Source organism: Mus pahari, chromosome 6 (assembly GCF_900095145.1).
Source record: "Mus pahari chromosome 6, PAHARI_EIJ_v1.1, whole genome shotgun sequence".
Classification (NCBI taxonomy): Eukaryota; Metazoa; Chordata; class Mammalia; order Rodentia; family Muridae; genus Mus; species Mus pahari.
In genome coordinates, this window is record NC_034595.1 from 19,388,392 (window position 1) to 19,412,897 (window position 24,506).

General features: G+C 40.9%; 1 protein-coding gene across 3 annotated transcripts in view; it reads right to left on the minus strand.

The window, feature by feature from the left end:
• The window catches only part of Astn2 (astrotactin 2), a 958,131-nt gene that overhangs the window by 190,176 nt on the left and 743,449 nt on the right, over positions 1-24,506 (minus strand). For all 3 annotated transcript variants that reach the window (XM_021201332.2, XM_029539608.1, XM_021201333.2), the window contains one exon: positions 12,705-12,970. In XM_021201332.2, the coding sequence (XP_021056991.1) occupies positions 12,705-12,970 (266 nt within the window). The remainder of the gene's footprint in view (positions 1-12,704; positions 12,971-24,506) is intronic.

Below are 24,506 nucleotides of genomic sequence, written 5' to 3' on the forward strand. Positions count from 1 at the left end.
GGCAACTCACCAGAGCAAAGATGGCAAAGATGGCTCTCTTACCACCTCAGGCACTGAGAACCCTCCCAGGCAGACACCTCTCCTATGGTGGGAAAGGTGCCGGATGTCTGGAGTCAGAAATGGAGTCTGTCCCAGCAGCTGTGTCACTTCTGCAGTCTGCCCTCTCTCAGGCAATGCACCGGAGCAAAGATGGCTCTCTTACTAGCTCAGGCCTTGAGAACACTCAGGGGCAGACACCTCTCATAAGCTTGTTTTTACTTAGCATTTATTACATGTGATGCACAAGGCTCATCCTGTTATTTATTATTCCACTCATTTAATGCAGTAACTTCAGAAATTAAGAAGCAACATGAAGTTCACCTCACATCTGAGAGGCTCAGAGTGCCTTACCAAAGTCACACAGGGGAGAGGGAACAACAGAACTTGAGGACAGATTCAACCTTAACAAAAAAGAGAATCTGAACTATACACAAATCTCAACTTCCTCTTCTGTTCAGCTAAATAGCTGTGGAGGAAGGCCAATACTGGTTTTATGGGCTCTGAAAAACAAACAGACAAACAGTAAAAGTAAAAACAAATACCAGTGTGGTCAACCCTGTAGACCTACTATGGGTTTACTAAAAAAACAAGGTCAGAAGATGTTCAGTAGCACAGCGGGATGGAAATTAAACTAACCCAGGCTATGGAGATTTCTAAAGGACAAATAACTGAGTTTAATTATGAAAACATAGGTTTTGTCATGTTGAGAAGTGGGGGAGAGGGAAGAGAGAGCTAGTGAGAGAGCTATAGATTAGAAGAATCCCTCTTAAAAGCCAATCAACTTTTTGATTTTTATTTCACTTTTGGTCTCAATTTGAACAAGTAATCTGGAAACAAAAAATAAAAGATAATCTGTTAATCCCAGACAACACCTGAAGCTGGTGATATAAAGAAATCGCTGTTAACTGGAGAAGCTTGGTAGTGATGCGAAGGTGGTTTTATGTTTATCATTTAGAAATGATAGCTTTAACACTTACATAAAACATTACCTAATGTTTGAGGTGGGTCTATTTTGGCAAAGCAGATGAAAAGGCTGGTGAGGTGAGCTTGGGATGAGATGGTCATTGATTAAATTCAGATGAGTACATGGAAGTCCACTGTGTCATTATGTTTATATTTATTATGATTTTCTAAACAAAATCAATTTTACAGTGACAGAGGATTCTGGAATTTGACAGTATTTCTTTAAATGGTATAATGTACACACAAAATTGAACAAGAACAAAACCTCTTGATTCAAGGAAAAGTTACATTCCTCATGTTCTTTCCCTCAGAGTATAATTTATAGCCTGAAAACATTTTGCTCAGAGATGCCAGGTATCCCTCAATTGTTGACCAGAAAGGCCTTATATAGGATGGCCATTTGTATAACTGGTGATTTCAAGTGTATATGCTTGACACATTGTAAGGCACATCTGGAATAATTTTTTTTCCTCTTTCTTTTAGATTAGAGATAAATCTAAAGAGAATGTTGAATTGTATTTTTAATTCTCTGTGGGTCCTTAACATCACTGTTAACTCAAATTGTCTAATAACCCAAGAAGAGACCCCTGGTGAACAGGGATAAACGCCAGTAAAGATGGTGCCTGAACTTTGCTTTATTCTGGAAGTTCCTGTTTTTGTGGCTGGGCTACTCTTTGCATGACATCCTCAGATAATTGATGGTGTTGTGATGAATGAGTTGCTGTAGAGGAGCTGGAATTGGAATTCTTGTTCTGGCTCTGGTCTAGACCTCAAGGAATGGTTGTCTATATGATTTTAGTCTATGTATCCTTTTGTATAAAATGCAAATAAATATATAACACTGCTGAGATAATTGTTATAGTTCATGTAGTAAAATTACATTATGGACATTCCACTGCAGACTGGTGACTTCCTTCACTCTTTATTCATCTGTTCTCATTGAAACATATTGATAGAGTTTCTACTATGTATCTTACTCTATACCTGTGTAAAAGCTACTCATATAATTTAGTTGGTCCCATCTCAGACCTCATAAAATAATCTCCTGAAGGTATAGGAAAATATTTTAACTCAATGGCAGGAACAGTGGCTTTCCTTGAGAGAAGAGAATTCACAGGGAGCACTGAGGAAAAAGAAAACATGTAAAAACTGAGCATGGTCAAACATAGGCTCCATGTCTTTAACAATATGTGGTAGGAAGTATTTTTTAAAACACAGATGTCAGGTGTGGTGGCACTTGCCATTAATGCCAGCATCTGGAAGGAAGAAGCAGGTGGATCTCTCTGAGTTCAAGATCAGCCTGATCTCTATCTATCTATCTATCTATCTATCTATCTATCTATCTATCTATCTATCTAGTGAGTTATGGGCCAGCTGTTACCACCCTACTGAGAATGAAAGAAAGAAAGAAAGAAAGAAAGAAAGAAAGAAAGAAAGAAAGAAAGAAAGAAAGAAAGAAAGAAATTAAGGATTGGGAGATGGCTGAGTGAATAAAGGTGCTTGCTAAGAAAGCAAAGACCTGAGTTCAAATCTCCAGGACCCAGGTACAAACCAAGCACAGTAGTTCATAGCAGTAACCTCAGCACTGGAGGGTGAAGACAAAAGATCACAGGAGCTTGCTGGCCAGCCAAACTAACCAACCTTCAGGTCAAATGAGAGAATTTGTCTCATAAAAGTAAAATGATAGAGGAAACCGCTGGACACATGGATGTCTTCCTCTAAACACTTCATGCACATACAGAAGCTAAAAGGAAATAACATGAAGGGTGGGTGTTGCCATGGTTTCAGGATAATGGAAGCTGAGATAGAAAGCACCACCAGAAGACATACAGGGCCTCTCATGGCAGATGAAGCACAGAGGTCTGCCAGGGATATGAATGGGAGAAGCAGAATAGCTGGAGTGAGCCAGGATGAAGGATAACGAAATGATACAGGCAGACACTGTTCAGTTTTCCAGAAGCTGACCACTAAGTAAAGACAAGATGATGATAGCTGGAAACAGTAAGCAGAATGAAGTGATAATGTCCTTAGTACATGTTAGGCAGCCATTTACTCCACTTTATTGTAAAAGCTGGAAGGAAAGAGCCAGAATAATAAGAAGTGATCAGGTGCTGATGACAAACCCTAGCGCTACTAGCTAGGATCAAGTGATTAGACTTCTCACTGCTTCTATTTTCACATTGAGAAATGAAAGATAATGATGTGATGTGCATGTGAAGTTGATGAGAAAGTTCAGTGAACTAAGCGCCTACAGTGTTTTTGGCACCGCTGCGATGCCTAGTAAATGCTCGTTATTGTTAAAGTACAGGGAAGGGGTGCCTGTTGTTCTACTTATTACACTTAATAATGGAATCAGATGCCTTATCAAATTGTTCTACTCTCGGACATGCAAAAACATTTGCATAAGACTTTGCGTGCTGTATATTTTTCTGAATCTGGTAGTCTTCTGCTCCTATTGAAAGAGCTTGGTTTTCTAGTTTTGTAAGTAGGCAAGCCAAGCATTAACTTCTTCTTTTGTAATTGACCATGTGTGTTGAGTAATATTCGGATTATTCCCCTCTTTTTCTTTGATCTTCCCTGCTGCCAAGGATTGCCTGACAGGCTGATTCCTGGTCAGCTCACCTCCTTCTCAGAATCTGAGATGTAGAAAAGTGTCCCATAATAGCAGAGAAGATTTAAGCTAGAGTGTAAGAAACATTTGACTTTCTTTGTCCATAAACAAAGAACTCTTTATATGAATTTTAAAATGGCAAAGACATATGAAGCAAAGTTTTGATTCAAGAATATAAAGAATAGTGTTATAATGAACCTGGGGGAAGCTCATGGAAAGGCAGGATCTAGCTCTTAGACAAACAGAATTGCTTCAAAGGGGCCATGAAGCTGCATTCTTATTGAATATTTATTCCATATTGTTCCAGTGATTCTGGTCTTTTCTGAGATACCCAAGACCCAAAACTCTATACTTGAGTACGTACATACATCTCTCTTATTCATAATCTAGTCAGCTACCTTTTCATATTGTTTACTAAACTTCTTATTTTTCTGTCTCATGTACATATTCTGGTAGAAATGCATCTTCCAGATGATTGTCTCACCATTGCTTTGTGATGTATCTGAAGTGATTAAAACGTTATCTGATCTCTTAGTCAATATTTACTAAAATTACTTGAACTGGATTCCCACTCTCCCCAAACATTACAAAAAAAAAATAGATTTCTGATATAGTTCTCAACATATCTTCTTATTTGACTGTTCTAACATTTGAGTGAGGAACAGTCGGGGAAGTTGCTGATACCATGAATCTCTTTTGTAGGAAAAACAATAATAAAAAATGCATAATTCTGGGCTAGGGAGATAGCTCAGCTGGTATATTGCTTGCCTTGCAAGCAGGAAGAGTTTGTTCCCTAGAACCCATGTAAAAACAACAACCCAGGCATGGTGATGTGCTAGTAATCCCAGATGTGGGAAGGCAGAAACAGAAAAAGATACCTGGGGCTTGCTATCCAGCCAGGCTATCTTAATTTTGGGGTTCAAGACCATTGAGAGATCCTTCTGTCTAAAGCAAACAAGTAGACGGTATTGAGGAATGACCCTGAAGATTATTCTCTGACCTCTACATGGGCACATTCATGTATATTCATGTACCTCCACAGATACATGCAGTCACATACACATGAAAACACACATATCAGGTGCACACACACACACACACACACACACACATGCATGCACGCACAATTTTGAATGGATTTTCTGAGGATAATAACCAAAGATGTTTTAAAGTCAAAGATAAAGAAATAGCAAATTAATAGTATGTTCACTAAAGGAGTTCTAGTCTTTGAAATTCAAGTGCAATGTTGCTGTAGTGTTTAGCCTAACCTTCACATCTAGTAACACCTCTCCCTTGATCCAGAGATTAAAGTTCTCCATACAGTTTTCAGACCCCTAATAAATATCCCTTAATAGAGCATTCCAACTTACTCACAACACAGCTTTCTAAACAACCCTTTTCCTGTTTTCCCATTTCCAATTGACAGTTTTCCACATTTATGTAGTAAAGCTTACTCATTTTTCATAATCCCCATATTCCCTTCCATTTTCTCTGCACCGGAATCCTTCTTATCAACAAGTATCCCTACTCTTTCCTGAGCCTCTTTCACCTATTGCAAGTATTTAATACTTAGGTTCTAGACTCAGGAATCTTGCCTTCAAATTCTTAACTTTCTTTTTAATTTTTTTTGTTTGTTTGTTTGTTTTTGAAGATTTAGGTAGGTGTGTGTGCCTTTGTGTGGGTGTGCACATGTGAGCTCAGATTCATGTGGAGTCTTCAAAAAGGGTTCAGACCCCATGGAGCTGGAATTATAGGCATTTGTAAGCCACTCAATGAGGATGCTAGGGACCAAACTCAGATCTCCTGTTAGACCCGTACACACCCTAAAACCACTGAGCTCTCTTTCCAGCCCAAATCCCTACCTTTCAATTAGCCACTTGAGTTTAAATTCTCACCCTTCAATTCAATAGCTGTATGATCACAGAAAATTTACTTAGCTCTGAACCTTGGGTATTTTATTTTCAGTTTGTGAAATTAGCATAATAGTGCATTCTTCAAATGTGCTAAGGGAGAAAAAGAGTAAGGAAGCATGCTAATAAACATGAGAATATTTAAAACACTAGACACATGTTTAAAGGTAATTACTGGGAGGGAGAGATGGCTCAGAGGTTAAGAGCACTCACTGCTCTTCTAGAGGTCCTGAGTTCAATTTCCAGCAACCACATGGTGGCCCACAACCATCTGTAATTGTATTTGATGCCCTCTTCTGGTGTGTCTGATGACAGCTACAGTGTAGTCACATACATAAAGTTAATTACTATCAATATTCCTTTTTTCTGTTCAATATTTGATGCATACTATTTTATTACATTTGTGGTGTGTGTGTGAGAGGGGGCAGGGGGAGAGAGAAGAGAAGAGAAGAGAAGAGAAGAGAAGAGAAGAGAAGAGAAGAGAAGAGAAGAGAAGAGAAGAGAAACTGAGCACACATTTACAATAGCATGTGTATAAATGTGTGGCTGTCAGAAGAAAACTTGCTAGAGTCAGCTCTCTCTTTCCATCCTGAGTGTCCCAGGCATTAACCTCAGGTGGGCAGGCTGAATGACAAGTACCAATACCTACTGATTCATTCTCACATTTCTCTTCCACTATCTTTTAGTATAGATAATGGTTTTGTAAATAATTTATGTTAAGGAGTAGAGGGGGGTATTTTAGGAATTACTCATTATAGGATTTTCTGTAGTTTCTACTTAACTCTGTCACTGTAGCAGGAAATCAACCACAGACATGAATATATTAATATAATCTTTGTTTACAAAAACAGGCAACAGATTGGATTGGCACATGGAAGGGGCATCTCCTATTGCTGGTCCAGACCAAATTTGGCATATGTAGACTTTAGTGTAGGTTTAGTGTAGATTTAAAAGCCCAGTACCTAGAATTCCTTTGCAGATGGCTGAACCGAGGGTAACATGGAGAGTTGTAGTGTTAGGTTGAGAAATGTCATGTCTGTGTAAGATATATGGAGCCATTTAAGCTATTGGATCAATGAAAAAGTCACACACACACACACACACACACACACACACATGATATGTCATATATATACATATATATATATATATATACATATGTACATATTCTAGATATTATGAATTTGAGACCTACCTCATGTTATTGATATATGTACTACTTGCCTCTGTGTACCTTCAGTTCCCCCAAACATTTTCCAGATCCAGTCGCTCAAAGTTTTTCACTGTATTCTAATACATTTGGAATGCTTATTTCATTATTTAAAAATAAGTCATGCATTAATGTAGCATATGCAAGTAATTAGAGCTGCTTATGTGCCTTGTGATTCATCTACTAGACTGTGAGATCCTTGAAGTTACAGTCTACATCCTAGTGCCCTCTGTGTCATATTTTCTAGCACAGTATCTGGCATACAATAATGTCATTATACAAGGACATACTAGTGACAAGTAATGGTGGTACAGTGACTGTGACATTTGTAATGGCAATGACTATGGATATGGTAATAGTAATGTGGTAGTGGTTGGGTAATGGTGGTGCTGGTAACTTTGGTATTGGCAGTGGTGATAAGGTTGGTGGTAGTAGTTGTGGTGGTGTCAATGGAACACCAGTACATACTAGTAATGATACCATGAGTGATGACCGTCATTATTAAACGTTGAGATGGTTGTTATAGTGATACTGATATTGATGAAAATATTGATGATGGTAGTAACACAATTTTCCTTCTTATGTTGGTAATTATGTTCAAGTTACTGCTGTAATCATTTTTGTGGTAAGGGTCTTTGTGCAGTTATATGTGGGCACACTTGTGGTGATGGTAGTGGAGATAGTGGTGGTGGCCGGGTGGTGGTAATGGCAGCATTCATTGTTGTAGAGATGGTGGTAGTTATGGTATAGGGATGGTGGTGGTAATAGCTGAGGTAGAAGGGACTTTGTTAATTTCTTTTAAAATGTTAATCAGCATTTTCTTCAGTTTGAGCCAAGAAATGGAAATGAAGCAAATAAGTGTTTTGGCAGAGAATAAAGATATGCAGGAAGGCCAAACAACCACAACAAGACCAAAATTATATGTGACTTTTCCTAAGACAACATGAAGACTAAAATCCTCACAGAACTGGAAGTGAATCACCAGACATTAAATACTTTACAACCTTCAAAATTCTATCAAGTCATCTCCAAATTATTCAACATGAGACTTCTGAGGTAAACTTATCCATACCCACTTTGTTGATGAGGAAACTGCTTTTTTTAATTAATTATTCTTTTTATTTATATCTCAAATGTTGCCCCCTCCAGATCCCCACCCAGAGTTCTTTCCCCATCCCCATTCCCCTTCACCTCTGAGAGCAAATCCCCCACCACCAGAAATTCCCCTCCCTGTGGTATCAAGTCTCTACAGGATTAGGCATATCCTCTCCCACTGAGGCCAGGCAAGGCAGTCCTCAGCTACATATGTGCTGCGGACCTTGGACCAGCCATGTATGCTCTTTGATTGGTGTCTCAGTCTCTGGGAGCTCCCAGAGGTCCAAGTTAGTTGTCACTGTTGGTCTTCCTATATGGTTGTCATCCCCTTCAGCTCCTTCAATCCTTCCCCTAATTCTTCCATAGTGGTCCCTGACCTCAGGCCAATGATTGGCTATAAGAATCTGCATCTGCCTCAGTCAGTGGCAGGTAGAGCCTCTCAGAGGACAGCCATGCTAGGCTCCTGGCTGAAAACACAACATAGCATCAAAAATAGTGTCAGGGTTTTGATGTCTGCCCATGGGATGGATCCCAAGTTAGCCTGGTCACTGTTTGGCCATTTGTTCAGTACTTGGGAGAGAGATTTTAATATATTTTAGCTAGTAAATGAGTTTCCATTGGGATAGGGTACAAGATTATCATATATTTCTCTTCTCATTATGAACTCTGAAAAGTAACATTGGCATTGTCTCTGTGTGAGAAGTAAGTTTTTATAGGTGATTAGATTTTCTTTCAACTCCAAAAGATTTTCTTTGTATTTTGTTTCAAAGTTAGTATGTTGGTTCCACATTTTCTCTACTGCTCTAAAATTTCTACTTGTATGTCATTTGTCACTCTAAGAGTAAGGTGGCATTTCACCTTGCTTCTGATTTTTGTTTCTCTAATGATGGATGGTGTTCAGCACTTGCTATTATGCATCTTGGGATAGTTATATATTAAATATTTTGCTTTTTAAAAATTTTTTGATTATTCATCTAATTCTGTTGCTTGCTGTTTTAGCTATAAAATTTGCACAATATTGGGCATATAACAATTAGATAAGACAAGCTATTGTAACTTCTTAGAGGAAACCATAGTATGAATACATATTAACTGATTACAAGAAAAAAAATCACTAATCTGCCCTTAAAGAAAAAAAAACATGGTATTTTCACTATTGATACCGATATTACATAGCAAGTGTGTATGTATGTGGATTGCATGTATACACACATACATTTGAAGTATATAAAACAACCAAATATAACACTAAGTATACAAGTTTTTAAAAGAAGAAGTTAGATCTGACTTTATCACAATACCAAAAGGTGATCTTGGATAAAGTTAGCTTGTATTTCTCCAGATTTAAATACACAGAGACCACATTCAGACAACAGAAGTCCAATCAATGACAAATAACAATGGTGGAGAGTGTCTAATTTAGATCCCTGCTGTCTCAATTGTTTACTTCACCCAAACAAAACGCCCAGCCCTGAAATGGATATGGATGGATATTATAATTGTAACTCTATGAATGAGTAAAAGAAAGGTCACAGAGGCAGTAAATGCCAGATGTGGGATTCAAATCCAACTGTCTGGGTTTTCACTGTGACACTCCTGCCTCTTCTCCACTTGGAGTCTCTACCCACAGGCTAAATTAGTAACCACGCGAAGTCTAGTACATTTAAGTAGCAGTTGTAGAGAGCCAAGATCTGTGGCTTGGGGCTGTGTAAAGGCCATTTAACAGGTGGAGGAGGAGAATTGTGCATTAATCAAATTCTCCATCACAAAGATACTCATTAAAAAAAAAAAACATTTTGCGTATTCAAAAATCAGAGCACAAAGAGTAGTTAAAAGATTCTTTTTCAGCTAAGGCAAAAGCCATCATCCCTTCCTACATTTTCACTATAAATGATCCCAGGACATGCCAGCCACCTGAAGAAGTATCCACGAGTCCCTCAAAATATCCAGAGCTTACTCTTCCTGTCATTCAGAATCAAAGGCCGGGATGCTACCCCCAAAATCAGTTAAGTATGGTCCACTTGGGATTTGGTCAACCGATGAACTCTCTTATACAAAGTGTGAATCTGGCTTGAAGACTACAGTTTGGGCATCAACAAAATCATCAAGTATTATCTAGAGGAGGAAGTATCAAAGAAAGCACAAAAACAGTATATATATATATATATATATATATATATATATATATATATATACATATAAATAATCTCATAGATAAAATACTGAAAGGCAGAGACCTAGAGCTGGAAGTCGTGATTTCTGAACATAGCAAAACCCTGAGAAATCCTTTGCTCTGTGAGGGTTTTTTTTTTTTTCTCACCAAGAAAAAAAAAAAAAAGACATATTGAATGGGATAAAAATAATTTTGTTCTGAGTCTCCTGCAATAAACTAAGTCTTCAGTCTTCATGGAAGCAGATAGTGTAGTATTCTGACTTGGCTGTGAATCCTGCCTCCACCCCTAGTCACTGTGTAATTCTGAGTGATATTTGCAAACTTCAGTTTGTACATCTGTGAGATATGTTCTTGTAGTACCTACTTCTAAGGGAATCAGATGAGAAGTCATATTAAGGAGACCCAGCAGTGTTTTATCTACACAGCAACTCCTCAGCACTCCGGCATAACCTGGAGAAGAATGGGTGATAAAGGACTGAGGCAGAAGTGGAAAAAAAACCAATGACAAATGAAATGGAAATAAATACTATCCTTACATCAGCCTTCTTGGGTGGCCATTATTCCCTCAGTTAGGATCATTTCCACATAGGGTTCTTCCACATACTCTGACTACACGGTGGTCTCTTGGAAATATCTGATACAGCCGGGAGTGGTCGTGTGTGTGCCTTTAATCCCAGCATTGGGAGGCAGAGACAGGAAGATCTCTCAGTTCAAGGGCAGACTGGTCTACAAAGTGAGTTCCTGGAAAGAAAATCAAATATCTGGTGTGCCTCAGTATCCTTGGGATGCCATGAATATAGAGAAGCCTGTTAGTGATTCAGAGAGAGGAAGAAAAACCTGAGGCTTAGAGAAAACCAGGTATACTAATGCTTCCTGGGGAATCTCGGAGGGGAAAAAAAAAACATGGAGCCAAGAAGACAGCAGCCATGACTGTCGATCTAACCTCAGCTCTCCAAAGTCCACTGCGACTCTGGAACCTAATTCTTTGTCTTTATAGCTGTTATACCTCAGTCTGAGCTCTTCTCAGTGCTATACATGGAAACCTTTCAGTTTGACACCAGCCACACTGGTTCTCATTCAGCTTCCAGCTTCTAAAATGAATAGTATTTGTCTACTCTCCAGGTCTTGAAAAGACCTGGACCTCCAATCTGGAATGCCCTTGTTCCCTGTCTCCTCCCACAGTCCTGGTTCTCCATGTTTACTTTATGTAGCTAGTGACAGAGACTTGTTTTAAAAGTCACTTCCTCAGAAAAGCCTTCTCCGATCCCACAGAGCTCCCTGGCAGGCACTTCAAATGAGCCCAGAATTGCCCCTGGGACTTTATACAGTCTGGCTTCGCTATATGTGACTGCTTTGTGGATATCTGTCTTCTCTACAAGTTTATAGATTCCATGAACTAAAAAACCATATAGGAAAAATGGGCACTGTTCAGTGTTACAGTGCCCACAGATCATACATGAGGAGCTGCATTAGATTTCTGGCATTCAGGGAAGGGGAGGTAACATCTATTTTCCTACTCTTACTTTTTTATAGTATTAGGCATTAAGAGTGTATTCAAAACTATGCTTACTGATTTAAGGAATGAATGGCTAGTCCTTCCAGCTTATCGCATCTCTTGTAAGGAACACAGTGACATCTAGTGATCATGTTCCCAAACTTGAGATCCTCTAGTGTACCATGAGTCCATGATGGAATACTTCACTATACATTCAAAACATTGAACATTTCAGCAATGCTAGGCAAAATCACCATCAAATCCATACACGGAAGATTTTTCTGCTGGATCCAAATAGAAATGAACTATCAACCTGCCACCTCTCCCACATCCTAAGAACATGCTGTGAAGGCTACACAGCTTAGTTTGTACTGTACCACATTGCAGATGAACAAAGCTGGCCTTACAGAGGGCATCCTTCGCACCACTTCTACTACTCATGGAGCAGTAAAGGAGAGCCTCACTCATAAAGTCTCAGAGAGACAGTCCTGCATAGCCACCCCTGTGTTAACACATTACTCATTCACGTATGTTGTTTGCCGTAGTGTTAATCATATGGAACTGTCATTGTGTGACTAAAAACACGGTCAAATATCAACAATTTCATATGGATCAGTATTTTAAGTACATTGTAGACTTGAATATAATGAGGCAAGCATTGTTAGTTTTTTATTAAACACATGCATTCTTCCTATAGAGTCCTGAGTTAAAATCTATTTCTCTGTCTCTGTTGTACACAGGGGTAGACAATGACTTAATTGCTCTAATTCATGGGTCTGTAATTAGTATTTGCTGCCTTCAAAGCCTGGCCCATTGAAAGCTTTAACGTGCAACACCCACCCCCCCAATCTGTATTCTTCCCCAGTAACCTTGGCAATGTCAGGTTAATGGAACAAAAATATACTAGGCTACTTCTCTAAACCACCCCTCAGACAAAAGTAACCTATTCATCAAAAACAACTGTTTGGAATTCTGGGCAAATAAAGTGATGTCTATTGTGTGGGGACATTGAGATTTGGGGGTTTATTCATTATAACTGCTAGTGTAACATACATCCATACTTAGGATAGAACAATGAATCTATAAATAATAGAAAGCACCACACTGCTGTTATTGAGGAGGAAGATAATCCTCATGGACAAAGGAATCATAAGGGCAGGAGCTAGGAGGGTTGGTCACATGTGACTATCTGGGCCAGGGAAGCTCACCTCCTTTGTGCCATTGTCTTGGATGAGGGTGTAAAGTGGTACCACACGGTTAATCTCCAGCAGCACTGGTGTGGGGCTCAGCTGCTCTTTGCCTGGTCGGCGGCAAAGGTGACAGGTAGATGGACAGCGGCCCTTCTCCTCACATCGAATCTCCACACCTGAGATGAGCTGGTCATCTGATAGCATCTGGGCTGTCAGGAGACCGGAGAGGTAGGTGATGAAGGGCATGGACTTGAGTTCCTTCTTGCTGCCCAGCTCCGTGGTCTCTAGAGGGTTATAAAAATAAGCAGTAGCTTAGGTCAACCCAATATTATCTAAGTGGCTGAATCTCTAGGCCAACAAAGAGCATTCACCGAGAAACTGGTACCTGTTGGAAAAGAACAAAGATAATAAGGTGACTTGTTCATCATGCTTTGGAAAAACCACTGGCCGAAGGGTTAAGATAACAGGATGGCATCTTACATCCTGTCATACCCGACTATTTATCTGTTGCTCTGTGTAGCCCTCGCTTTCCACATGTCAAATTTGTAGGTCACACAGAATGATTCTACAAGCAAGATGTAAATACTCAGAGATATTTTTCCTGACCAGAAATTCTCTTCTGTCTATCATCAATTTACACAAATTACACCCTTCTTTTAAGTTGGTGCTCCAGTTTTATATTTTCCATAAAACAATATAATGAGAGAAGCATGAGCATCAGGTCAAGCCAATTTTGGTTTGGTTTGAATAACAGTTCTGCTTCCTAAAACTTCTGCAGCTTTGGTGGGGGCGGGGAGGAAACCCCCTGTTAATGTCCGGATATTTGGATCACTAGTTGTTTGAAACAGGGTTAATGAACCAATGAAATCAGTTATAAGTGGCAAATGAAATAAATAAAAGGAAATAGAATTGTCTGGTGTGGGCATTATTTCCTCTTCTGATGCCTGCCTACCTGTTTCGTTAGGAAATTTTCCTTTCCCTCTGATTTTGTTATGTGTTCCCTGGGATGTAGTCTGGGCAACCTCCATTGCTTCCTATTGTGGCTTATATACTTAGTCGCTCCTGTCTCTGTACCTTTGCTCACCATGCCCTGCCTCTGAGGTCTTTTGCAGCCACTGATGCTACAATTTAATCTACCTCAAGAAGCTTCCCTTTATCGTCTCAGCTGATCAACTCTGAATAAGTAAATCTTATTGAGGGTGGAATCTGAACTTGAATTCTCTTTGCCTTCATGTTCTCTGACTTTTAAACCATATTATCAACCTGTTCCTGCTGACTCTCGGTATCTAACGTGATGCTGAGGATATGTTTCATACTCATAAAAGGAGCTTGAGAAGCTATGAATGGAGGAAAATCCATTCACGATCCAGTTCAGAGATTTTGAAGAATTCTTGAAATCATAGGAAGAGGGCTAGTAAGATGGTTCATATGTAATAGCCACACAGCCTGGCATACTGAGTTCCACCCAAGTAATCCACATAAAAGTGGAAGTTGAGAGGAACCTCCACAATGTCGTCCTGCTGCCTCTACACAACCGTCTTATACATCCAAGCACACTATACCTAATAAAACTCACAGGGGCTATAGAGATGGATCCACAGTTAAAAGCGTTTGCTGTTCCTATGGGGGTGCGGGGAAACCCAGATTCAGCTCCTACTACCTATACAGTGGCACACAACCATCTGTGACTCTAGTTTCAGTGGATTCCAAGTTCTCTTATGGTTTTTAGGGTACCAGACATACCTGTGGTACACACACACACATCCTTGCAAACCAACATCCATACATGTTAAAAATAAACAATAAAGTTCTAGGGAGCACCTCAGAAACTGCTTCCATAGGACTAGAGTTAACTAAGTAGATGCCTGCCAACTTCCCAGCTTCAAATATAGCAGCTCCACATGTACATGTTTAGCAGGCTGCCTTTCTATATAAGATTTTACACAAAATACAAAAGGGAAGGGGAGGCTTGCTGCAGCACCAAAAGCTCCAAGGGACACAGTAGTAAGTATGACCTGGAGGGTGACATCATACACTATACAGACAGTGACCTCAAAAATGTGCAAGGTACAATCTAAGTGCCAAAACAAAGGAACCCTCCACTAAAGGACAGAGTATGGTCCAGATGGCAGCTTCTAATATCCTGAAGAAAGAAAGGTAAACACATATCAGTGGCCATGAGGGCCCTAGGCAGTTAGGTCAGAAGGAAAAGGAAGAGTTTTCTCTTCTTGCTCTGGCTTGCAGTGACGTGCAGCTGATCTGGAAATGGGCTTGCCAATTAGAAACACAAATAAACTCCGCCCTCATTCATTACTCTTTCTGCCCTCAGGTCCGGGATCTGGACTCTGCTTTTTCTGTCTGGCTGTCAGCAAATACATAAGAGCCTCAGATCAAAGGCTCCGGGAGAGGAAGACTAGGAGAATTCCAGCTAACCATTCCTTCAGAGGGATTAAAGAAGGGTAGTTACTAAGATAAACAAAACAAGGCTGTGAAAAAGGCATCCCAACAGCTGGAAGACTGAGAGAGTATTATGTAAAGACGCGGGAAGAAGAACAACCATTTGGAGAGATGATCAAAGAAGAAATCCAAACAACAATGATATTACAAATCAGACACAGAAGTTTAAGATGGGGGGTTGGAAGGATACATGAGACAGACTCATTTGACTTCCTGTTTTTATAAATAAAGTTTTAATGGAAAGTAGATGCATCAGTTCGTTTATGTATTATATGTGACCACAATGGAGAACTGAGTGGTTACACTAAGGATTCTATGCCTCACAAAAGCTAAAAAAAAAAAAAAAAAAAAAAAGCTTATTTGTCTCTTAACAGAAAATCTTCAGTGTTCAGAGTGGGAAATTGAGTTTCTGGTCCATGGGATGAACCTAGAGTTAAAGAGGGGTATGGAAGTAGGAGGGAGTAGAGAAAAATGTACATTTTCAAATTGCAAATTTAAAAAAAATTGCAAAGAAATAATCAAAACATTGGGACCATGACTTTCCAAAGATGGAAACCATAGTGGGACATCTCTTCTTCCAAAATTAAGATACAACAAACTATTGAAAGAACATTTTTAGACACTCTTATAGAATATCACCTTCCTATTATAAACTATAGTGTCTCATGAAGATAATAAATTAGTGACCACTTAATCACCCAAATTACTGTTATCATCTATATATGTTATCACTGATAGTCCAAGGCTATCAATGTTCCAGTTAAGTTTGTGTGTTTGCTTTTAAAGCAGGAAGTCTCCTGATTGTTAGGCTGGCTTTGAACTCATTATCCTCTTCCTTTGATTTTCAAGTGTTGGAATTGGCACTCTTGTGCCACCACTTCTTGATTAAGTGTCTTGAATATTAAAACATAAAAGTCATCTCCCAAATGATACACTGTCATACACACATAGCTAAATTTTAAAAAATGCTACTTAATGTCAAAGGTTTTTTTTTTAAATCCCCTGATCAAACAAACATACTTATGCATCTTGTTAAAGATACTATCCATTTACTAATAAAATAATCAATAATACTACTCTCCTTTGATCAATAAATCTTTACCTTTCTCCATTCATCATCCTCTGTAAGTGGTTTTAAAAGGTAACAATTCAGGCTAAAAAAAAAAAAAAAAAAGCAAGACAGCGGCAGTGTAGAATTAACAGATGACCCAAAGGCCTGGCTTTGCAAAAGGAGGGTGCTTTGGAAATCACTTGATCCAACATGGTTTTTTGTTGGTGGTGGTTGGTTTTTTGTTTGTTTGTTGTTTGTTGTTTTTTTAGCAGACATGAAAATGGAAAACAGACTAGGAAAAGAGATCACCTTTAGGTCCCATCTATAATTTTTAAGAATGATTTTTTTTCCTCAAAGGTTTTGTCATGTCTAAGTTATGATCTAGATGAGAGTTACAGCAGGGAAGAACATTAGCTATTCCACTAATTATTCCTCTGTAGACATTACAGTTGTGAAAGCTAAGTTTCTGATCCGACCCCACCCTGTGGCTAAAGTCATCTTTCCAAAAGGCAAACCATGTAGCTGTTGCCTGCTTTAAGCTCCTCCGTGATAATTCCCTACTCTTAAGATAGAAATCAAAACTATTCAGCCATGTACATAATATGAGGTCTAGACAAGCTGCTGCCTCTCTAGACTAATCTTACAGTGCCCCACCTCATTTTCTTCTTATCTGCTGCAGTGACCTTTAAGTTCCTTGCATACACACTATGTCTTTCTGTCAGTCCAGGCACATACTTAGTCTCCCTACAAAATGCTTCCCTTCCATCTCCTCCTGGGTGACTTCTGGTTCAAATGTTAATTCCTCAGAAAAATCTCCCCAAACTTCCTGTACCTTTAATATACATTAAGGTTTCCTTTTTACAGATTTTCATTGCACCCTGACGTCTGTATCCTCTATCTCAAAAATGTAAACGTCCATGAATGAAAATGCGGGATCAATTTTTGCTGATGTTACAGATCCACCTTACACAGTTCATGATCCATGATAAGATTTTAAGCACACTCCCTCCTACCCTCTACCTCCAGGTCCAGGGATTAATCTAAAGGTCCTTCCTCAAGGTAAGCAAGTACTCTACCACTTAACTATATACCCCAAGCGCTCTTTGTTCGATTGAGTGTGTTTGTTTGTTTGATTGATTGTTTGTTTGTTTTTGAGACAGGGTTTCTCTGTATAACCCTGGTTGTCCTGGAACTCACTCTGTAGACCAAGCCCACCTTGAGCTCAGAGATCTAACTTCCTCTGCCTCCTAAGTGGTAGGATTAAAGGCATGCACCACCACCGCATATGCCACTACCACCACCACAACCGTCACTGGGCTTTTCTTTTTCCTTTTAATTTGTATTTTGACTTTGGGTCTCACAAGTTACACAAATTTGTCTTGAACTTACTTTGCAATCCAGAAAGAGCTGAATATTCCAATCCTGCCATTTTAGACCTTTAAATACTTGCAATTAAGGGTCTTTACCACTAGGCCTGGCTTCAAAAATATTTTCAATAAATGTTTGTTGCGTACATAGTATGCGTATACGCCCTGGCCACTGGCTAGATTATCAGAGCACCAATGAATGCAAGAGTCAGGACTTGGAGTCAGAAGCATGAGACGTAATTAAGAATTCCGTAGAGATATGGTCTCTTCACAAACTAAGATTCACCTTTTCTAAGGAAAGTCAGCAGATACAGCAGTTGATTAACTTTCTATGTTCTGACCTCCTCTGGGTTTGCATGTGGGCCTCTGCATTGCAAGGATAGGAGAGCGGAGTAAAAACAGGCTGTCTGTCTTTAACGGGAAAAAGATAAAGAGCATTTTTGAAGAGACGTCTCCACTGTTCACATTTCCCATCCCTCTGAATAATGCTTCCAAAATAGGATCATGTCTGGTTCCAAGCCCGGTTCAGTTCCAATGACACTACAACCCATTCATTTGAGAACCTGCCAAATGAACTCTCTTTTTTCTCCTCCCAAATTCCTGCTGGGTATTATTTTGTTGCCACCAAAAAAAAAAAAAAAAAAAGCCTTAGTTGAAATGACAACTCCTTGTTGGGAGAGCAGCCAGAGCTTTTCGGCAGGAGGTGATGGCACCATTTGCCCTCATCCAGAAAACAAAACAAAGGCTTCAGACTGAGGGCTTCTGGGAGAGCCAGGGCTGCAGGCGCGCGGGTGTTTGTTCAGTACTTCCTAGTCGGGCAAGCTTTGCTTTGGCAATGGGCTCCTCCTTGAAGCATTTAAAGGCTCCGTGGGGATGACAGGGGCTCAAATTAGAAACCTGAAAGGAGGAGGGGAAGGGTGAGACTTTTACATCATAAAGAGTCGCCTTTCCTACAACAGCGGCCTTCCTTACAGCAGTGGCCTCCCAGGAATTACTGAAATGGAATCATCTCTGAGGAGGAGTTATTGTGTCCTGTTGGAGAGAAGCAGTTTAATCCGAGGCCCGCGCCACACAGAAATCTGAAACAAAGGGAAAGTACTCATCTGAAATGTCGCCACTGAAGTCTGGTCTGCTTCGTGGTTCAATGTGAGCTTTTCAGCCTGACTCAGCCTATGGCTCTCAGCGTGTCCTTGATATGTGACAGTATAAACTAAAAGTCCATGTGAGGATTAAATGAGGTAACCTGGCACAGGCTACTCCTACTCCTAATCAATATGAGGTGTTCCTGTTTGCTGCTGCAGCACTTGCTATGATTATATTGTTGCTGTTGTAACAGGATGTTAAAATTGAAATTTCGATTGATACAGCAAGACATAGCAGAAGTGAGATCCCAACATCAAGCCCATAGACACAGAACTTAAAAATGAATTCTAATTAGGTTTGTAACTCTGAAAATCTCAGTCAGAACAAACAGGCGCGGGGGGNAGAGAGAGAGAGAGAGAGAGAGAGAGAGAGAGAGAGAGAGAGAGAGAGAGAGAGAGAGAGAATATAAAGGGAGATTTTCATTGAGAGAACTATTACCATGTTTGGAGTCTCTAGCATCCTAGGACAGACATACAAATCCTGTGACCTCTACCGCCACGTTCTGTGAAGGGTCTCTTGGGATGCTACTTAGAGAATTTGGTACCTGTTGCCAGAAAGTGGTAAGAAAGGTAGGCCAGGCTTTACCTTCACCTGCAGAAACTCTGATGGCCTGTGTTAGAAGAGCAGAGAGGGATAGGCAGAGGCACCCGGAGGATTCAGGGATCCTGAAACACTGCTTATGTTTTCCATGGACAAAAGGAAGGGACAGCATCCAAGCTTTTTGAATTTTCCCCAAGAGTCTCTAAAGTGAAACAAACTACCAGAAAACCAGTAACAAAGGTGGATCTGCATCACCGAGCCAAAGAGAAATCACAATGTCCCTAGTCTGGAGAGAAATCTTTACCACTGGGCATCACAGCAGAGACACTTACCCATGAGAAAGGGGCAGCTTAAAAAAATCTGCTGGAACTGGAAAGGGCAGAGTCAAACAAAGTCTGACCATCCCCATCCCTAGCATTCTCTTCTGCTTTGATCATGGAGGTAGAAGAGAAAGACGCATGAGGTTAGAATTCCAGTGAAGGCCAGCGGTGCCCACTCTCAAGGCCACCACTGAGAGGGGCAAAGGCATTTGACTTGTCAGGTTAAATATAGATAGACTGTATAGCCATACTTGAAAGCATGTTAACAGTGCAAAATGATAGCCAAGTAGATGTGATCTTAAGTGATTTGTGACTGACCACATTAAATACTTCAAAAGAAGTGTGGAAAACAGCACACACATGCCCGCACTCACATTTACAGACTTCTTTCAGTTTCTACTGTCAATGGAAATCCTAATTGTGACAGTACTTAGCACATTTGTAACTTTAGCTAATGTTCTAATTCAGTATCTGCCATGCCAACCAGTTTGCTCCGAAAGAACAAGGACCATGACCAGTTTTAATGAACTTGTATATTCTCAGCACAAAAATATATTGTCTGTACTATTGGCACAGTCTAAAGGTAAAAATATCAGAATAAACGAGTATGTGCCTATGACTCCCCTTCCTTTAATGCTCCTAATTGTATGACAATATGTTAGACTCTAAGCCTACATCTCACTTTATCGTCAAGGCCAAGTGTAGCAAGGCTCAGGAGTAACTACTGATGCCAACTCACAAAGGTGAAGTCATTCGCACAAGGCCATATAACTGGAAGAGTCAAACGATTTATAGGCAATACTGCTCTCTTTTCATTATATGTATTCCCTCTTAGAAAAGTTCTCGGTAACAGTTTTCATTCCTGCCTGAGACCTACCTGCGATCTCTGTGTTTCACATACGGGTCGCTGTTCTACGCTTGTGTATACATCCAACCCTTCCCACCACTTTTCTTGAGCTCGTACGTTTTCATGAGCAGGTCACCTAGTCAGAAATCTCACCTAAATTTGTATTTGTTGCGAAATCACGCTTCGGTCCTCTAACACTTTTAACGACGTGAGCTTCCTCAGTGTTCCAGATTCTTCATGGGTAAGCCTTGTTAAACATGGGCAGCCATCCAAACTGTGGCAATTCTCAACCTAAGTGTCAGACTTAAACCCAGAGTAGATGCTATCTGAATGCCTAGCAATATCCAAACCTGCCCCCTGATTAATACGCTAAAGCTATCAAACACTAGGTAAAGCTCCATCTCAGAGACTGTAGCGCGTTATGGAGTGGGTTTCCATAAAATGTGTCTCTGTGCTTTGTGCCATGTGTGTGCACATTTGGGAAAGAGAAATAGAGACAGCATGGTAGAGCCCCCCCAAAAAGAAGAAGGTTGATGTACAAAGTAGACACACAAATGATCCTCTCCTCTAAGCTATCTTGGCAGCCTTTCAGTGTGGGCACGAGCAGTAGGGCAGCTACAACAGAATGGCTTTTCTGAATTTGAATTCAGCTCCCGTTTTTCTAGTTTGGAAACTTTGATCGGTTATTTACCTCTCTAATGTGCTATTTTCTCAGCTTTGAAATGTCAATAATAATAGTTCTTATATTTTATTATTATTATCTAAAGGGTTCACAGAAGAGTATGTAGGACAAGTGTATCAAAGGGATCATCAAATTCATTCCCTCTGACCCTTCTTGGCATCCATCCAGCATTTCTCATTTCTGAAGAAAATGTGAATCGCTAAATCTTTTCTTGACACCTGCTTGGTGCTATAACAATAAGGAACTTCTCTAAAACTGCTTTCTTTCTGCCCGTTGAGGAGATCAGGCAAGGACTGAGCACAATTTTACAGCTAGTAAATCCAGCTACTTCAAATAAAATCACTGGCAAGCCATTTCACTTCCCCAATGTTAGTAAAATGCAGACTCTAATTCCTCATCCAAGTGTTCTGAAAATCAAATGAGAGATGCTTATGCCTATGGCCTCCTATGACCCCACCATGCAAAAATAGCACTTGTTGCTATCTTTTATAGGCTTAGAGTAATCCAGCATAACCTAGAAGAGGGCACCTGTCTTCCAGGGAAAGCAGTTTTCTTCTGAGGAAGGTCAAACTCTCTGTGGGCACTGCCCAGCAGCTAACTGCTGGCTAATGTTTTGGCTAGACGCAGGAACCAGTCAACATCTGCTTCTAATATTCATCTCTGCCACTTGAAACAAGGTAGGTTGCAACTAGTCAAAGGCTGAGAGCTACATTATGTGTGATCTCCTGCTGCCCTCTAGTGTCTGCTTAAGATCTTTGCTCCCAGGAACGACTGCTTTTTCCCAGAAACTGTGGTTCCAGAGGGCAGCTTGCTGGGCACTAAAGAGGAGCAGAGAAAAAAAGTAGAGACATCTTTGGCTCTAGGGAGCATGAGTAAAAATTACTGCAATAATAACAGTTCAAAATGGCATTTCCTTACAGACCCATACAGAACCACATTGGGAAATATGCACCATAGGGTAAGCATAAAAAGTAACAGTCTGCACCATCGCTTATAGTTTTCAAGATAGGCATCTGAGAATACATGCTGAGAAGGAAAACACAGGGGTAAGACTAGATCGTGGATGCAGAAGGGATCAATAGAAGAAGGAAACTCTCAGATAGCAGGGCAGAAGATGTGCTAAAAGGCTGTTTTCAGATTACTCAGAGCTAAGGCAGGTGATCAGGGCTCTACCGCCATCATTCTCTACTGCCAGGCTACTATCCATGAAATTGAATTCAAGTAGAAAAGCACCTTTGTCTACTCAGTGTAAACGGTGACTTACTTCAGTGACAAGGAAATCCTCAAAGTATCCCAGGACAGTGCTGATGGCAGTGGAGGTTAAAAGTAAACTTAGGCGACATCCACAGACCTTCCAGCTGCTATGACACATAGTAAGGATGGGAAGAGTCTCCCAGAGGCCTGCCCTCCCCCACATAGCCTGAGCAGGCCATAGACCCAAAGAGGCTTACCTGTCACCATGCCATATGATGTGGGAGAGGGAAGACATCAATAGACCCTCCCACTACCATGCCAAGTGGGTGGGATATAGATAACTAGAGGCCCACTTGCCAACACACCAATTGGCACAAACAGAGTGGTTAATCCAGAGATCTACTAGCCATATGGCTACCGGCAGCTGGAGCCACCTGCAAAGTGCAAGATTGACAGATGGGCGGGAAAGAGAAACAGAACAGTTTAAGCATTATGAAGAGAGATGGGACCGGAGAGGTGACAGAGAGGAGGAAGAGCTGGTTGTGAGTAGCCAGCCCTGCCGCCTGGGGCCACGATGAAGTCTCACCCCTGGATGCTGTTGCCACTGAGATTCGTAGTTATGCAGCAGTATGGTGTTGCTGTCAGTGGTTCATATCATCACTAGAAACCTGGTTGGGAATAACTCTGGTCTGGCATCATGTGGATGACCAGAGGCTATGCAGAACCGAGCCTGCCCACTCACTGGTTGTGGCACTCTGGAGAGCTGGTCCACTTCTCACAGGAGGCAGTACCTGAGAGAATAGACCCTGTGCCTTGCCTGGGCAGTACAGTGGAGCTGTCTCTAGTGACAAAGACAAGCGTGAGCCAGCTCTGAGGGCATAGGTATAGGAGAGATGAGCCTGTACACACACACTCATATGCCCTGAGGTGGGCTGGGTACAGCAGGGATGCTCTCCACCCGCTTGCCTCTCACAACCTAAGGCAGTCAGGAGAGTTGACCGCAGGGTCATGAGAGTGGGTGAGCTGGTGCTCCCCCTTGCAGTAGCAGCACTCAGGATAGTGGGCCCTGCACCTCCTCCGAGGAGCACAGTAGAACTGGTCCTGGTGACATAGCTCTGTGGACATGAGCACAGAAAGCTGGCCTCATCACTTGTCTGCCGTGAGGGGAAGTGAGTAGTGTGGGGCTGATGTCCCTTCTTCTGACTCCACCTACAATAGTGGGAGAACAGACCCCAATTCTAGGAGAGCAGGAGAGCTGGCCCTGCCCCTCACCTCGCAGCTGCAGCACTTAGGAGAGTAGGCCCTTCACCTTGCCTAGGCACACAGTGGAGCTGACTGTGGAGGTGTGGTTGTTGAGTAAGCCAGCCCAGAGGGCACGAGAGCAGGAGGGCTGACCCTGCCTTCTGCCAAGGGCAGCATTGGGTGACCTCAGCAGAAGCAGTGAGAACCAGGGAGAGCTGCAGAGCTGATCAGCTCAGCTACAACCCAGGCTCAGATCTAGGGTTTTGGGTTGGCTCACCCCAAAATCTACATCATCTGTGAACTGTGGAGGTATGAGAAAGGGCTGGCCCTGCTGATCCAAAGATGCAGGACCTCCATGACAGAGGGCAACAATAGGAAAACCAGGAAGGGGTCCAGTGATGATCCAACATTGAGAATGTCACTTGAATGGCCAACAATCTTGAACCAGACCAATGACTCATTGCAATGAACATTCGTAAGTGAAGATGTGTGGAGAGAGGGGTATATTGTGGTACACAGTGTAACACACTGCAGCTTACATGAAGAGATGATTTCTATGGTTTGTTTGATTTTGTTTGCTTTTGTTTTGGTAGGGAAAAGGTTGCAAGGGTGGAGGGTAGATACGAGGGGGGACAGGGAGTGTGACTTGGGTGCATCCATTATATGCTGAGAAAGCATTTGACAAAATCTAAGACCCCTTCATGATAAATGTCATGGAAAGATCAGGAATTCAAGGAACATACCTAAACATAGTAAAAGCAATCTACAGCAAACCAGTAGCCAACATCAAACTAAATGGAGAGAAACTCGAAGCAATCCCACTAAAGTCAGGGACTAGAAAAGGCTGCCCACTCTCTCCCTACCTATTCAATATAGTACTTAACAAAAGAAGATCAAGGGGATACAAATTGGAAAGGAAGAAGTCAAAATATTTCTATTTGCAGATGATATGATTGTATATATAAGTGACCCTAAAA